At 42.1% G+C, this 14,897-nt stretch overlaps 1 protein-coding gene across 3 annotated transcripts; it reads left to right on the forward strand.

Annotated features, from left to right (window-relative positions):
• The first annotated feature begins 446 nt into the window (after nucleotides 1-446).
• qtrt2 (queuine tRNA-ribosyltransferase accessory subunit 2) lies at nucleotides 447-14,897 on the forward strand. Of its 3 annotated transcripts, XM_069159403.1 has the most exons (9): nucleotides 447-489; nucleotides 764-989; nucleotides 1,074-1,129; nucleotides 3,663-3,739; nucleotides 4,170-4,379; nucleotides 5,351-5,550; nucleotides 7,579-7,730; nucleotides 11,083-11,197; nucleotides 11,375-14,897. In XM_069159403.1, the coding sequence occupies exons 2-9, from the start codon at nucleotides 772-774 to the stop codon at nucleotides 11,625-11,627; spliced, it is 1,281 nt and encodes a 426-aa protein (XP_069015504.1). In that variant the 5' UTR covers nucleotides 447-489; nucleotides 764-771; the 3' UTR covers nucleotides 11,628-14,897. The 3 variants fall into 3 exon arrangements, with proteins under 3 accessions (XP_069015504.1, XP_069015503.1, XP_069015505.1); XM_069159402.1 differs by lacking the exon at nucleotides 447-489 and having other exon boundaries at nucleotides 677-989; XM_069159404.1 differs by lacking the exons at nucleotides 447-489; nucleotides 4,170-4,379 and having other exon boundaries at nucleotides 677-989.

The raw sequence follows: 14,897 nt of genomic DNA on the forward strand, positions 1-14,897 counted from the left end.
TCAGAAGTCACCACAAAGAAGCAAAACACAAGAGCTGTGCACACAGCTGACGATCCTGAAGGATTCTGGGTAATGGAGTACATTTCACTGTGTCTTGGCTCACTGTCGCACAAATTAAGGCTTCCGGGACTACGTGTCCCAGAGTTTGTGGTTGATTACGGCGTCTCTCCGGTAACCATAGAAACCTTGTTTACTTCCATAGACCGCATATGTTCACCTCTCTAAATTAGACAAAAAAAAAAAAAATTGTCTTCATAATCCAGAAAACGTAGAGATAAAATGTAAGACGTCAAGTAAAATTACCATCGTAAAGGTTTTTCATGAACTACAACATAATAAATTGGTATTTTGAGAAAAAAAAAAAAAAAAAAAAAAAAAAAAAAAAAAAAAAGAGGCTCGGCATTGATTTTTTTTTTTTTTGAGCTGCCGTCGCTGTTGATGACGACATATTTCCACGACTTGTAGTTCCTGTCAAGCTGAGTTTTGTAGGTAAGAAAAGAGTAGATGCGCTTCAATTAGAACGTGTATAATGTAAACAAGCACACGTATAGACGAGTACGTTGTCTTTACGTGTGCCACGTAAGAGCAGTAAACATGTGAAATCGGCGAAAAGTTGAATGAAGTTAGTTGCTAACTAGCTGCGTGGCTAATTGCCAGGCTAACATTACGACCACACACACACACACACACACACACACACACGTGCTCTGGGTAAAGTACTGCAGTGTAGTTTGGTGAATATTAATTTGCGTGTGCTCTGGAGGTACGGGCATGGCTGGCAGCAGGGTGCAGCTGGAGCTGTCGCGTGTGGTTCAGGGAAGCAGTCGGCTGGGCGTCCTGAAGGGACTCGGCGGAACCGGGCATCACTCGCTGGACGTCCCGGGGTGTCTGCTGTACACACACTTAGGCACAGTCCCCCACCTCACCCAGGACACACTGCACACCCTGAACAACCTCCCCTCTGTCACTCAGGTCACTCTGTCCAACATGTAAGTTATATTGATCTCACACACACACACACACTAAACTCTTGTGTCAACTCTTACCTTCATCTCCATCGCTTCTCCCTCCAGAGCAGAGCACCAGGAGGTGTTGGAGGGGTTTAAGGATGGATTCAAGACGTTTGCAGGTACAAATTTATTTATCTTTCATTGTCCTAACCTTCGCCTTCAGTACTACTTATCTCCCAGGGAGTAAACGGGACAAAAGGAGGAAAAGGAAGTTGGGACATTCAGGCAGGACAACCAGCATTGATTAGATATAAATTATGATGACATCCAATGCTATAAAATGTATTTAAATGTATTCAGTATCGATTCAAATGTAATTTATCATCGGGTTTTTAACTAACTGATCATGATCAAATGCTACATTCATATTAATGCTTTGCAGCTCTATTTACTCTTCACAGGGATATGCAGCAGTTTGAAACATTTTCTTTCACTCGCATAAAATTGAATTTTTTTTGTTTTGAATATGCGCTGGTAAAGGCAGTCATCTGAATGAAATGAATGAATATGAAAATAAATGATTTGTAGCCCAGTTTCAGTTCAATCCTGAAACAACTGTTTCCACACAATGATGCTGAACCTGGAAAGTCAAGAATCAGCAGCAGACTGTTTGGTACACGGCAACAGCAGCCACCCAGTGCAGTAATGTTCTCTCTTGTCCTCAGAAAAAACAGTTCTCAAATACAATCCCGTTTAAAAAAAAAAAAAAAAAAAGTTGGGACGCAGTGTAAAATAAAAACGGAATGCGATAATTTCCAAATCATGTAAACCCATGTTTGATTAAAAACAGACCAAAGACGACATATCAAATGTTTAAAACTGAAATTTTATTGGTTTATGAAAAATAGATGCTCGTTTTGAATTCGATGCCGGCTACACCTCTTTAAAAGGTTGGGACAGCGGCATGTTTACCACTGCGTTGCATAATCTCTTCTTTTAACAACAATCTCTAAACGTTTGGGAACTGAGGAGACCAGCTGCTGGAGTTCTCAAAGTGAAATGCCCAAGCTATAGGGCCCTAAGGGCCAACCCACACCAAGCCAAAATGTGTGGGCACTATGCGGACTGCCGATCGACTGTATATAAAAGTGGAAGTAGCTTCCGGCTTGAAAAAAATGAGGCCGATGCAGAAGTGCAGTGAGCTGCGATACCCCTGGGTACCGCTAGACGTTGGCTCCAAAAAACCTTCGGCTCCATAGACTCGCATTGAACTAGTCTCATAAAGTTCTCGGTCAAGGTTTTGCTGTCTGAAGACAGCCCACACCAAGCACGACAGTGTGGGCAATGCATGGGCTGTCCGCCTGACATCGCAGGCTTTATGGAGAGGAGACCCTCAGGAAAATGTTGAATTCATTAAGTCTCTTTAACCTCATCATCAGGCCAAAGTCCAACATTTTTATTTGTTTAATGAATACTGTGAATTACATTAAAAAGCCTCCATATATGTCGGTGAATTTGTAATGTCCAAAAATTCTCAACTGCAACACGACCAAGTTTGATGCTAAAAACAGAAATGAACCCCAACAGGTGCTGAATCCAGTCACCGTAATATGAGGCGGTCTTTTCAGTGAATATGTCACGCTTGGCTTGAAAAATGGTGCCAGCTGTTTTTTTTTTTTTTTTTTTTTTTTTTTACATTTACATCATTAATACAGAAACATCCACAGTGGAAGGAGAGAAAAACTAATATTGGATTGCAATCTCTATTAGAAGATAGAGATTAGACTTGCATTTTAAATTGTTTCTAAAAGAATATTTGTGAGGATTGGAAAGGTCTGTGCTCAGACTCTGTTCATCCTTTGACTAACTGTATCATCGGTTGTCATTTAAAACATATTTATCTCTCTCACTGTTAAAACCAGAAGTAAAATCTCAAGCTCAGTCACTCATTCTAGGTCAGCGGCTGTGGACGGGGGAAGGAACCGTTCATTAAATTGCTGTTCTACCCCAATGTGGTTGTCGATGAATCCTTTCCCATTAGTCCTTTTCCAATAACAAGCACACAGAGAAATAAGTGCCCGTGTGACACGTGTACGACACACGCGTTTACTCTGAAGAGCTTTTTGTACAAGAACATTTTTCCCGCTGGCTAAATTGAAAGCCTGGAACAAATTGAGATGCTTCTAAATATACAGCACGCCCAGTTTGACATTAAAAAAGCTGATTGGCTCTGTGAGCCTGACTAAAAAGTAGTTTTGTTCTTTGTAATATTTATACACATGCCCCTAAAGAGTGACCTCATTCGGTATTGCTGTACAACCGTAGCCGTATTGCTCATCTTTATCCCGCCTCCAGCAACACGATTTCAAATTAGAAATGTAATCACAGTCGTGTCACTTGTTGTAAACTGTCGGGGGGGATTACTACAGCACAGTCTCCAAAGCCCCAGAAGGGAAGAGAGGTGATTGAATAATTAGAAATAATAACAACATTTGCTGCTATTAAGCCTTTTGTTTTTTTCCTGACCTTTTGATGTCCTGCTGCCTCTGCTGATAAGGCCACGCAGCGCTTCTCTTCAGGCGTAATGAGTCGGCCATGTTGCATCGCATTCGGACTTTTCTGACTGCAGCCTCCTTTCTCAGGGTTTTTTTTTTTTTTTTTTTTTTTTTTTGTTGTATCTCTGTGAGTGATGCAGTGGTTTCTGTGTTTCAGGTCTTCATGATACCGTGTTGTACTGCTCCCTTCACGACCCTGCGACCGTCTGCCCGACAGGTTACACCACCAACAAGGTGAGACTGGGCTTCTAATGTAGCGTTCTTTTGCTGAACGCCAGCGTTATTTTAATTTATATTTCATTATTAACTGAATGAATGGTTAACTTAATTCAGGAACAGGGTCTTATTTAGGCAATAGGTGTCAACTTATAGACACATAGTCCATTTTTCCACATGGTTTTACATATTGATCATGTCATAGTCTTAAAGGTAAATTTCCCCATTACTGCTCTCCGGTTTTACTTTGCTGGAGAGTTTTCTTGTATTTTTTTTTTTCGGTGTGAAAGCTTTTTTTTTTTTTTTTTAAAGTTTTCATTCTGAGCACAAAAGAAAAGTCTTTCTCCAAATCTTTTCATCGGGTCTTTGGCTACCTGTTGCCAGTATAAAAAGATGAAAGGACAAAATGTTGTCTCAGATAAAAAAAATGTCGGCCTGTGGTCATTAGACGGTGTCGGTGTGGGGCAGCGGCGGGCGGGTTGAGCTGACGGTCGCCAAGTTCATGGCCCTCCAGAAGAGCGTGCAGCCAGACTGGTACCAGAGCATGGCAGACGGGGAGACCCGGCAGGTCAACACGTCTCTCAAAAGGGTTCGAAAGTCGGTGGATCGAACTCTCGCTCACTTGGACGAGTGTCTGCTGGTGCACCAGAAATCACAGGTACACACGAAGCTCGCTGAACACACTCTACCTTTCTCTAACAGTCTGTAAACTCGACCCTCGTGGGTCAGTCATGCACAGCGCACGGGGGCCGCGGCGCTGCTGTGCTACGGCTGGAAACATCATCACGGGGGGCTGTGTGAGGGCGCAGCGTCAAGCACGACTAAATCGTCTGTTTTCCTTTTTACATGCAGTGGAACGCTTTCTCATTTCATGAGCGAGGACAGAGTGACAGGAATCATATGAGGAGCGGCGGGAGACCCGTCACGAGCGGTGCTTACTGGATGACACCTTCACTTACTTATGCTTCAAAGGACATAATGTACATTTAACCATACCTTTTAAGCCCCTGGGACATCAACAGCTTCATATATATATATATATATATAAGAAGTAGTTTCATGTATTTTCTATTCTCCGATTTTCTATCCATCTGTGACCTCCAGCGTTATTGTGTCTTTTCAACACTTTATTAATGGGATCTTTTATGTTTTTCACCGGTATGATTTTCTGAATGTACGATTGCTCTTTTGTTGCCTGCCTGCAAATCAAATATTCCTCGAGACATTAAACATAAAGAGTGAAATCCTATTGAGCAAGGAGAAGTGACAGTGAACTGCAAGGAAATCTCTTACCACACTGGACGCAGTGAGTTGTTTGATTGCTACGAGGCTCCCTAACGTCCCCCCACTGCGTCTCTTCGTTGTGATGTGCAGTCAACTTAATAACGACTCGTCAAATCGAGCGGGGTTCTGGCAAAATTGGAATCTTTTATTTCTTTATTTTTGCACATGAAAAATCCACTTTGCCGCCGGCAACTTGGGTCACTTGCTGGTTCATGCACCACATGTGGTCATGAAAAGCTGCTACCTGCGAAACGTCCCTGTTTCATCGTCCCCTGTTCCTCTCTCTCCTTTTCTCTTGCGTCTTTATTAGTTGTTGTTAATCACCAAACTGTCTTTCATTGCCAGGAGTTGGACGGGGTGGCGGTGTTTGGGGTGGTGGAGGGAGGAGACATCCTGGACGAGAGGGTCCGCTCTGCCAGGGAGACGGCCAAAAGGCCCGTGGCAGGATTCTGTCTGGACGGCCTCCAGTCGGGCTCCATGGATCAGGCCCTGAGGACCCAGCTCATCACTGCTGTGACCAAGGAGCTGCCCGAGGACAAACCCAGGTTCGCCTGCTTGTAACTGTGTAATTGCAGTTCAAGTTTCTCTTTTATTCCCCCACAGATTTCATCCACTCTTCCCCAGTGTTTCATTAAAAAGCAGCCACTGAAGACAGCCAACCAGAGCCGAATACAAAGAGCAACAGTGGGGACGAGATACACCAAAATGTTCATTTTGTGACATCACTAAGAATGATGTCATGTATTCATCTACCAGTGTGATATCAGCCCGTCGACGCTCCGTGTCCTTAAAGAAACTTACTGCGGGGCTACAACTTAATTATAATTATCAGCATCGCTTCATGTTTTGATTTTGACTGATGCTTTAATCTATTAACGGATGTTTACTTGGTCAAATATTTAATTTAAAGCTGCCACCAATGATTATTTTTGTTATTGATCTGCTGATATATTTTCTCGATTAGTCATTTGTTTTGTAAAGCATCAGAAAATACAAACATGAAAAAGTATTTTCCAGCTGACAGAGTCCAAAAGGAACATAAAAAACAATAATGATATTTTGGTTTAAAAAAACAAACAAAAATAAAACATCTCTTTGATTGGTTTCTTTCCATTTTCAGAGACTGTGACCATTTGTGTGCAAACCAGTGTGAGTCAAAGAGCAGATGCAGTCGGTGGATCTTTCTCTATCAATAATTAACCCGCTTGATTGATTGCAAGTGAAAACCCAGCAGCTCAGACGTGCTTCCCCAACCGCTCCACAGTCTGTCAGCAGTCATTATCTCAGCTTGACCTTAAAGCACCAGCGTCAGTTAGTTTCATCTATTTTACCACTTTCATTTCATTTCTCCAATCCTTTCCTTTACACATATTTTGTCACTTTTAAAATACAAAATACAAAACGTTCAACTTAAATTGAAGGACGAGGATGACTTGTTGTGGAGACATGGATTTTTTTCCCCCTTTGAGTGTGTCAAAGAGCACGATATACTGAGATTTTAACACCGACGCTAAATGCAGCAATATTGCCAATTTTGAATCATCTTTCAAATATGTAATGTTGTTTATTCTCTTCCATTCGTCATCATGAGCGGCGCTAAAGCTGCGAAGATTAGTCGATTATGCAACAAAACGTTACGTTTTACGCCAAACGTTTCATTTTTCAAGGACAAACTCTAATCATCCTCTGGTTGTAGTTTCTTAAATATGCGGTTTTGTTTTTGTTGTGTGGATTTTGTACTGTTGGTTGAACAAAACAAATCAATTTGAAGAGGTCACTTTGGAGTCTGGGAGCTTGTGGATGGCACTTGTTTCCTTTGGACAGACAAAACTAATTGCGAGTTTGCAACTCCAAATACAATCTTACATCCAGAATAAAACAAAGGCAACGATAAAGAAAAAAAAAAGAGGAACACTTACATTTAGATTGTCTAGCCGCGGAAGACCTGGAAGTGGATGAGATGTTTTTATGACAATAAATGGCTTCTTTTGAAGATAGATTTGAAAACAAACTTAATTTTTCCGAGCGGACAGACGACACTGGCAGAGGACATTCCCTTTCAAAGACACAAGGACAAACGTCCTCTCGCAGTAGTTGGTTTTCCAAGCTAAATCAGCTTTTCAGAGAATTCTCTGTGGAGACGGTGTCACATGATCACTCCTCCCCCCAGAGGTGATGGAGGAGCTCTGTTAGCGGCTCTGAATGTGAGAGAGTGAGAGTCTCTAAGTTTGCTCGTGAACAGGCTCCTCTCCAATATACCGTGGGGGGGGGGAATGCAGCGTCCTACTGGAAAGTGGCGAGGAGTCGTTCTCAGATTAATTAATTAATAAATTGGCCTTGACCTTGATGCCTGCAGGCAGAAAGTCAGCGGGAGGCAGAAAGCCCAGGAAAAGCAAAAGCACAAACACTCAAGGGTGCATATTTTGTTGCCGGTGTTCGTTCATGCCACAAGTCTGCGAGCAATATGTTGTAGACGTGTTACATAAATGTGTACGATGTATTTCACGTGTGCTCCAGTGGTTCCCGCTCTGTTTGCGCGTGCTGACCGTGCGTGTTGGTTGCGTCCCTCTCAGGCTGCTGCAGGGTGTGGGACGACCCGACGAGGTGGTGGCGTGCGTGGAGGCCGGCGTGGACCTGTTCGAGAGCTTTTTCCCCTTCCAGGTGACGGAGCGAGGCTGCGCTCTCTGCTTCAGCTTTGACATCTCCCCGGACCCCGAGCGAGCAGGTAGAGCGCCCCCCCGCAGGTGTGGTGTGGTGAAGAGCTGTGCTGAGAAGTATAACGATCGTCTGAAGTCACATTATTATTGCAAACAAAACTAAACCAAAGAAATGAAAGGGAGATGAACTTGATTGGCAGTTGTGGTGCACTAATTTATACATGAGGGCCCTAAACACCGAAGTCCATGAATAACACAGCTTATTTGATTGCTTTAAGCTTTAAAGTCTTTCGTGTGTATTCCAGCATTATTTTGATGCTGTAACATGGAGGTGTAGACAAAGCTTGTTAACTTTCCACTGCTTTAGCATTCCCATTTAATTTACATCAGTCTCTTTTATAAATGCATCGTTTCATCCTCTGCAGCGCTCACGTCTTTCCTGAGAAAACTGATTTTGTGTACTTATCAGGCAGTAACCTGTAACTGTCCAATTTTCAGCCGTATAGCATTTAAATCAAAGCACACAGGTTTCATTTCAAATGTAAAAGGGGACAAAGGGGGGGCTAGGGCTCAAATTTGACATTTTAGAATTAGGCAGCATTTATTTTTACAATTCCGCTCGTGTGAAAGCAAATGACCTTTCAGGTAAAGCTGTGTTGCCCACAGCAACAAAAATTACATTTTTAAATGCAAGTTCAATGTAAGAAATTCCCCCCCCAAAAAACGATGTGAAACCCTGGCATTTCACTTTTAATAGCTCGCAGTATGTGCCGAGAGCAAACCGACATGTAACTGTAATTTGGAAAAGTTTAAGGAGGGGATCTTCATTCAGATGAATATGGTTGCTGAATATTATGTATTTGTCTCGTATAATGATTCATTTTATTCATTCAGTTCGGACATTTTACATAATAGTTAACTTAGCGGGATTTCTGTGCATTGAAGAGGTATTGACAGAGCAATTAGAAAAGACTGCAGGGTATAGAATAGATATGCCGCGATGTCAAGTACAGAGAGGCGCATTAGAAAGCAGGGCTGCACTTTGATGTCGCACTCAACTGATAAAACTGAGCGTATGTTTACAGTAAACACGCCCGATAATGAGCCCAGCAGGGTTGTGCTCATTTTCAGGAGGAGGAGGAGGCTGTGATGAAGAGGTTAAAGAGTGACTGGCGTGTGTTTTGTAGCAACCAGACCAGTTAAATAATTGGATGGAGAGAAATACACCTGGTGAAATAAAATCAATAATGTATCTTATAGCAGCTTCGGCGAGGTAACAGTTGAGCCCGAGTCCGTCGTCCTGATCGCTGTCCCAAGTGAAGAGCTACGGACGTTTTATGACGAGAGCCGTGGGAAAAGCACCGACTCGGCCTGTTGTCGGACTTTGTGCCTGATTTAGAAAAGTTGCATTAAACTCATCTGACAGACTGAAGTTTGGTACCTGGCAGCATTAAGTGTCAGACAGCACTAATCGATTCTGCACAGGGAGCATAATGGAGTTTGGAAGAGGTGAGAGCAGAGACGGTGTCAAACCTGAAGAGAAATTCTATTTCCCCTCTCAGCCAATTACAAAGCCCCCTGGGGGTGTGTGTCAACACCCTCACTTCCCACTTAAGGTCCTTTTTGACATGACAGATCATATGCAAATTCACCCCCTTTCTTCATTATTTCCTTCCTTCCTTCTGTCCTTCTTTCTCACCCTGTCAAAATATTTTTTCTGCCACTTTCTTTCCTTCTCCATTTTTAGAACCTTCTCTTCTCGTCAGCCAATCTTTTTTTTTTTTTCTCCCTTCATTGCCTCTTCCTCTGATAAATCTGCTGCATGAAGCCATAACACAGTAACTGCATATCAGACACGGAGCTAATAGAATCTGACTTTGTAACTGTATTAGAATATACAAATTATTATGCCACACAAATGTGTAATTTAGGGGGAAAAACCGAATGTACTCTGACACCTAGAAACAGAGGGACTGCTCTCCTGCTGGTTATAGCCAGACTCAAAATATATTAGTTTTCTGTGGCAGAAAATGGAAATTTGATGCCCACTGACTTTGATATATTATATGGTTAAGGCAGGAGCAAAATCTAATAATAATGGGGTTAAAGAAATGCAGCACCAGATGAATTAGTTAGCTCGCTGAAAGCTTACAGAGTAGCCGTAAGCACCACCCTGACAGCTTCTGACTAGCAGAAAAATACACGAGTTCAGGAGGTTTAATTATCTTTAAATCACATTTTAGGTGCATTTAAAAACGTAAAATGGATAAGAAGACTTTTTGTTGGTAGATGATAGGAGTTTGGAAGCCTCCAGACTTGAGTCTCTTTCTTCTCAGCTTCAGTTCCCGTTGTTGTCGCTGCTGTCTGCTTTTGTAATGCAAAATTTATCCTCAGTGTACGTACGTCCTGTTGTCCTGTTACATTCTCCTTCTTATCACCCCCACTCTCCTCCCTTCTTTTATGCTCCATACAAAATTCCCTTTTATGCTTTGTTTATACACTTTGTTGCTCTCTTTTTCACCCCGTTCAGTTTCCACTAAATCCACTTTGCTCCTCTGTTGCCTTTCACTGTGTAGATTTAATTATATGCATAGTTATGGACCAATTTCTTTTTTCTTCCCATCTTCCTCACTTCCTCACTTCCCTTGTGTCTGGAGCTGCCTGGATAGCCTCTCTTCCTGTAAACAACAACCCTCTTGTTAAAGATAGCTGTTCTTCAGCTCATTTTACTCCTCTCCATTCTCATTAAAAGACATCACCTCTCAATGAACAGCCAACTATGTAAGACAGGTGTTGGTTCAGAACATAGGCAGTAAGTAATTACATTAAAGTGGCAGAGAGAATATGGGACACAGCAGTATTTGCTAGGGTTCAAACTACAGTATGTGTTGGCGTTCGTATATATGGAAATGTATTCATTTCACAAGCTTCACTGTCACAAGGACAGATACAGGAGATCATTCCTGCCCACTGCAATAAGACTGTACAATAACTCACCTCTGGCAAAATCCATCACAGTACAATAACACTGTTGACTGTGTTTCTTGGTTTGTTTGTATATAATATATATAGATATATACTGTACTGCATATATATATACATATATATATATATATGTTGACTGTGTTTCTTGGTTTGTTTGTATATAATATATATAGATATATAATGTACTGTATATACTGTGCATTTTATATTTTTTACTGCTATTTACTGCTATTTTATTGCTTTTCTATTATTCTATTCTATTCTATTATTTCTATTATTATCTTATTGCTTCTGTATGCTGCTGTAGCGAAAAAATTTCCCCTCTGGGATTAATAAAGTAAATACCTACCTACCTACCTATTCTCTGCTGAAGGATGAGATTATGGTTTGAACGGTTTGTGCTGCGGTTAAAGAGACACGTGTATGTTTTGGCAGTGCTAGAGCTTAACGTCGAGGAGGACGGAGCGGGGGACACACAACAGAATGGCGATCTTAATCGTGGGGATCAAACGCAGATGACAGGCTTTGAGATCAATCTCAAAGACAAGAGGTTTGTTGAAGCTTTTGAAAGACCTCAAATGCTTTTTTAAATTTTTTTTTTTTTTTTTTTTTTTAAAGCAGCAGTTTCTGCTAAATCCGTCCTTTCACGTGTTTGCTCAACAATATATTTACATTTACAGCCTCAGCTCAAGAATTCCACTGAAACTTTCTTTAAACTTCTGTCCAGGTACCAGGACGACTTCCGGCCCCTGGTGGAGGGGTGTGGCTGCTACTGCTGTAAGAACCACCAGAGGGCGTACCTGCACCACCTGCTGGTGACCAATGAGCTTCTGGCTGGAGTGCTCCTCATGATCCACAACACTGCCCACTATCACGGCTTCTTCGGCGCCCTCAGAGAAGCTTTGGCCAACGATCAACTGGGCCTCCTGAAGAGTCGGGTACTTAGTGATGGAGGCCGGCAGACAGAAGGAAAGGAATAAGATGGATAAGAGATGGGAGAGGGATTGATCTGAGGGTACAAGGGGGAAGGGCTCTTCTTAACTGGAGTGACATGGCCAGAGGCAATCAAGAGAACTATCTTGCTCTGCCGTGTTCAATCACAGGATGAACTGTGGTACTGTGGAGACCTTGAGAGCGACTCACTCCATATATCGCTAAAGACACGTCTCTGGTTAAAAGAAGAGGATCAAAAGAGAGCTGCAGATATGGACGAACGTTAGATGTCAGTGCCTCGGGGTTGTCTCCTGGTTTCACATCGGGGTGCCCACTCCCTTAAAGCTGAGGTAGGCAGGTCTGAAAAAAAGTCAAAAACAAAATAATAATGACAGAAAATACAGCCCCTCCCTCTCCCTCTCCCCCACCCCACACCCCCACTCTGTCTTAAACCCCCTCCCACCAGGCGAGTGCTGGCATATGCACACGCTTTAGTCGCAAAGTTCTCTCCATGTCTGAAACGCTTCGCCAGTGCTGACACGTGTTTTATTGTGTTCAGTGTTGCACTGGCCATTGGGAATACGGGGACAGCTCCCAGTGGACCAATGGAGCGTCATAAAAATCCATAAAGGCGCTGTCAGTCTCTTTACCGGTCCTCTCTGCGTGCCTGTCATTCAGGGGCAGCCTGGTCCCAGCGGATTAGAGCAGGGCTGAATTTGTTTCCCGCAACACCTCTGATTATGTTTATTGTCAGACTCTCTTTTAGACTCTCTTCCATTCTTCTCCTTTTGAGTTGCGGTGTAGACAACGCTCGAATTTACTTTTTTTTTTTTTTAACTATGGAATCAGGATTCATGTCTGTGCTCGCACATCTGCATTTGTAGAACTGCCAATAGAAATGTCCTCTCTCTCTCTGTCTCTCTGAAGTGACCTGTGATCGGCCTTAAGCTTGAATACAGAGCCAAGAGGAGGTGCAGAAATCTACGGCTTTCCTCAGACCACTTGACATGCACTAAAAGGTTATTATGGCATTTTTGCCCTGTGATGAAAAAAAAAACCACGAGAAATTTTCCTGCTTTAGCTTTAAATTGGTGTATCGATCTGAGCATGGAGCCACGAGACGTAGGCAGGGTTCAGTGGCTGAAGAGGGAAAACAGCTGAATTAGAGGTCAGGAGGAATTTACTTGAAGCAAAAATTGTGAGGATGGATGGCGGTGGACTATTGACTGTGACTGAATTCCTGTTGTGGCCTGACTGCAGGTCAGTGGATGACTAATGTCCTCCAAACTCGTCAAGCCAACAGCGCACACCAGAGGGAGAACCAACGAGGGTGATCAATTAATAATAGGGGGGAGTGTGGAAAAAGATTCCCTGGAGACTTTGTTTTGCTTTTTGTCATTTCATACTTTATTGATCTGTCTTCGTCAAACATTTGTCTTAATTCTTTCCCCCCATGAATATTTTTTATGTTTTGGTCGGATACATCTGTTAAGATGAGCTCCTCGCACACATGTAGAAAACTTGATGTCGTTTTCCACCTCACTGACTATCCAGCGTATACGTTGAGATTGTACGTTGCATTAAAAAGATCCACACTCTGCTTCCTCTGAGTCCTGAGCTGACGGCTCCACCATTCCTGCTGCTTAGAAAGGATGAAGATCAGAGAAAGATATGGGTCTGTGCTGCCTCCCATGCAGTGATGGAGGGAGGCTTTTTCAAGGTGAGGGGATATAATTGACTGCCAAGCCTGTGCAGATGTCTGTGGGGGACAGACTGAGAGAAAGCAGAGTGTGACAGATTTATGGAACAGCAATGAGGATTATTATTATTATTTTTTTTTAAACATTGCAGGTTACCTTGACCACATTGATCATGATAAAGAAGTATGTTGGAGGATTTGCTTTCATGGATTGGTGAGCGCTGTGCATAAATGCGCTTGGAATAAAGGCATGAAATGGGTTGGAAAGATGAAAAGAACTTTATGAATGCCATGCGGGGAAAATGGATAAGAGCAAAAACAAGCAATGACCTCTAGACTGTTTATTTTAAGATTTAATGCGATGGCAGTAGTGAGGGAATATTGCGGAGAAGGTTGTAAAGTCAATCCAACAGATTAGTTGGTAAAAATAGAAAAGGAAGTAAATGGCTATAGCCCTCCTTTCGCTGCGAAAGATATTTTATTTTAGTGGAGGTGGTCAGCAGATGAAAAAAACATCAGTTTCTTTGTTTGAATGTGTATCTAACAAAGAGTTATAAAAGAGCATTCCCAATAAAAAGCACCCTTGGTAAATACGCACTGGTTAAAAAACAAGATTTCCTCTAGTTATTGCAATAATTAGGCCCAATTGAAGCCGCTCCTGTTGACTGCGGAGGGAATTTGTTTTCAATGAATCTCGACTCCAGCCGATTATTCATTTTTGACATATATTTATAAAGCTTGTGACCTTCAACACAGGACGGCAGAGTGGAACAGAAGCGGTTGCAATAATGGTGAGATGCAGCACAATGAAATTTGATATAAATAAGCTTTATAAAAACAATAAAAAAAAGTTTAAATCAACAGCTCAGAGTTTATTCCTCGAGCGTGTTACGTGGGAAAATAAGGGTGTAAAAGGGTGAACAATAAGTGAATTTAGAGCATGCAGGACAAACCGTTTACATTCACAGATCTACACGAGGCTTGAGTCCTTTATCCAGAATGTACACGATGAAAGGGCAAAAGACACAATAACATACGGGTGTCATGCAGCGAAAAATATGGCGTTTCATATTTACACATTGAGGGAGCAACGTTTGCAGTCATATTTGAGGCAGTCTTGCAAATGGTCGAGTACAGTATACGCTCTTCCAGCTCAGGTTTTGGTTTCCACCAGCTCTTGTATCTTAAATCTATCTGGCTCTTTAGCTGCTAAATGCTGCACCACGTTCACCAGCTTTCTTTGTTGTTGGGAGCTGGAAATAATTTTGGTGAGAGATATCAAAACATTGAGCGGAGAGACAAGGAATGCTTCGTAGAGTCGGGCGATAACTGTTTGTTACATTTCATATCAAAATGTCGATTATTTAAACCACTTCAGCGGAGCGCAAACTCAGCATAATTTTAGCGCGCAAAAGTCAACAAGCTTCAAAATGGTTTATTTGGAGAAAGGAGAGGGAGAATGTTTTTGAACTGATAGAGGGAAACTTAATCCTTCAGTTTATCAGAAATATTGATTCAAAACCATCAAATTTGGAGTTACATTGTTTCCATTTTACTGGAAGGGTATGAAAAGTTGTATTCAGAAAAGTAACAAGTAAGTAAGCTGTCAGACAAAATA

The sequence above is a fragment of the Embiotoca jacksoni genome, unplaced genomic scaffold (assembly GCF_022577435.1).
Source record: "Embiotoca jacksoni isolate LCO1_2020_lvr unplaced genomic scaffold, fEmbJac1.0.p SCAF_25, whole genome shotgun sequence".
Classification (NCBI taxonomy): Eukaryota; Metazoa; Chordata; class Actinopteri; family Embiotocidae; genus Embiotoca; species Embiotoca jacksoni.

What these genes read in the sequence shown, in the direction of transcription:
- qtrt2 (XM_069159403.1), top strand. Translation starts at nt 772, where the DNA reads ATGGCTGGCAGCAGGGTGCAGCTGGAGCTGTCGCGTGTGGTTCAGGGA. An exon ending in TGGATTCAAGACGTTTGCAG is followed by an intron (nt 1,130 to 3,662) that starts GTACAAATTTAT and finishes TCTGTGTTTCAG; the next exon opens with GTCTTCATGATACCGTGTTG. An exon ending in ATCAATCTCAAAGACAAGAG is followed by an intron (nt 11,198 to 11,374) that starts GTTTGTTGAAGC and finishes ACTTCTGTCCAG; the next exon opens with GTACCAGGACGACTTCCGGC.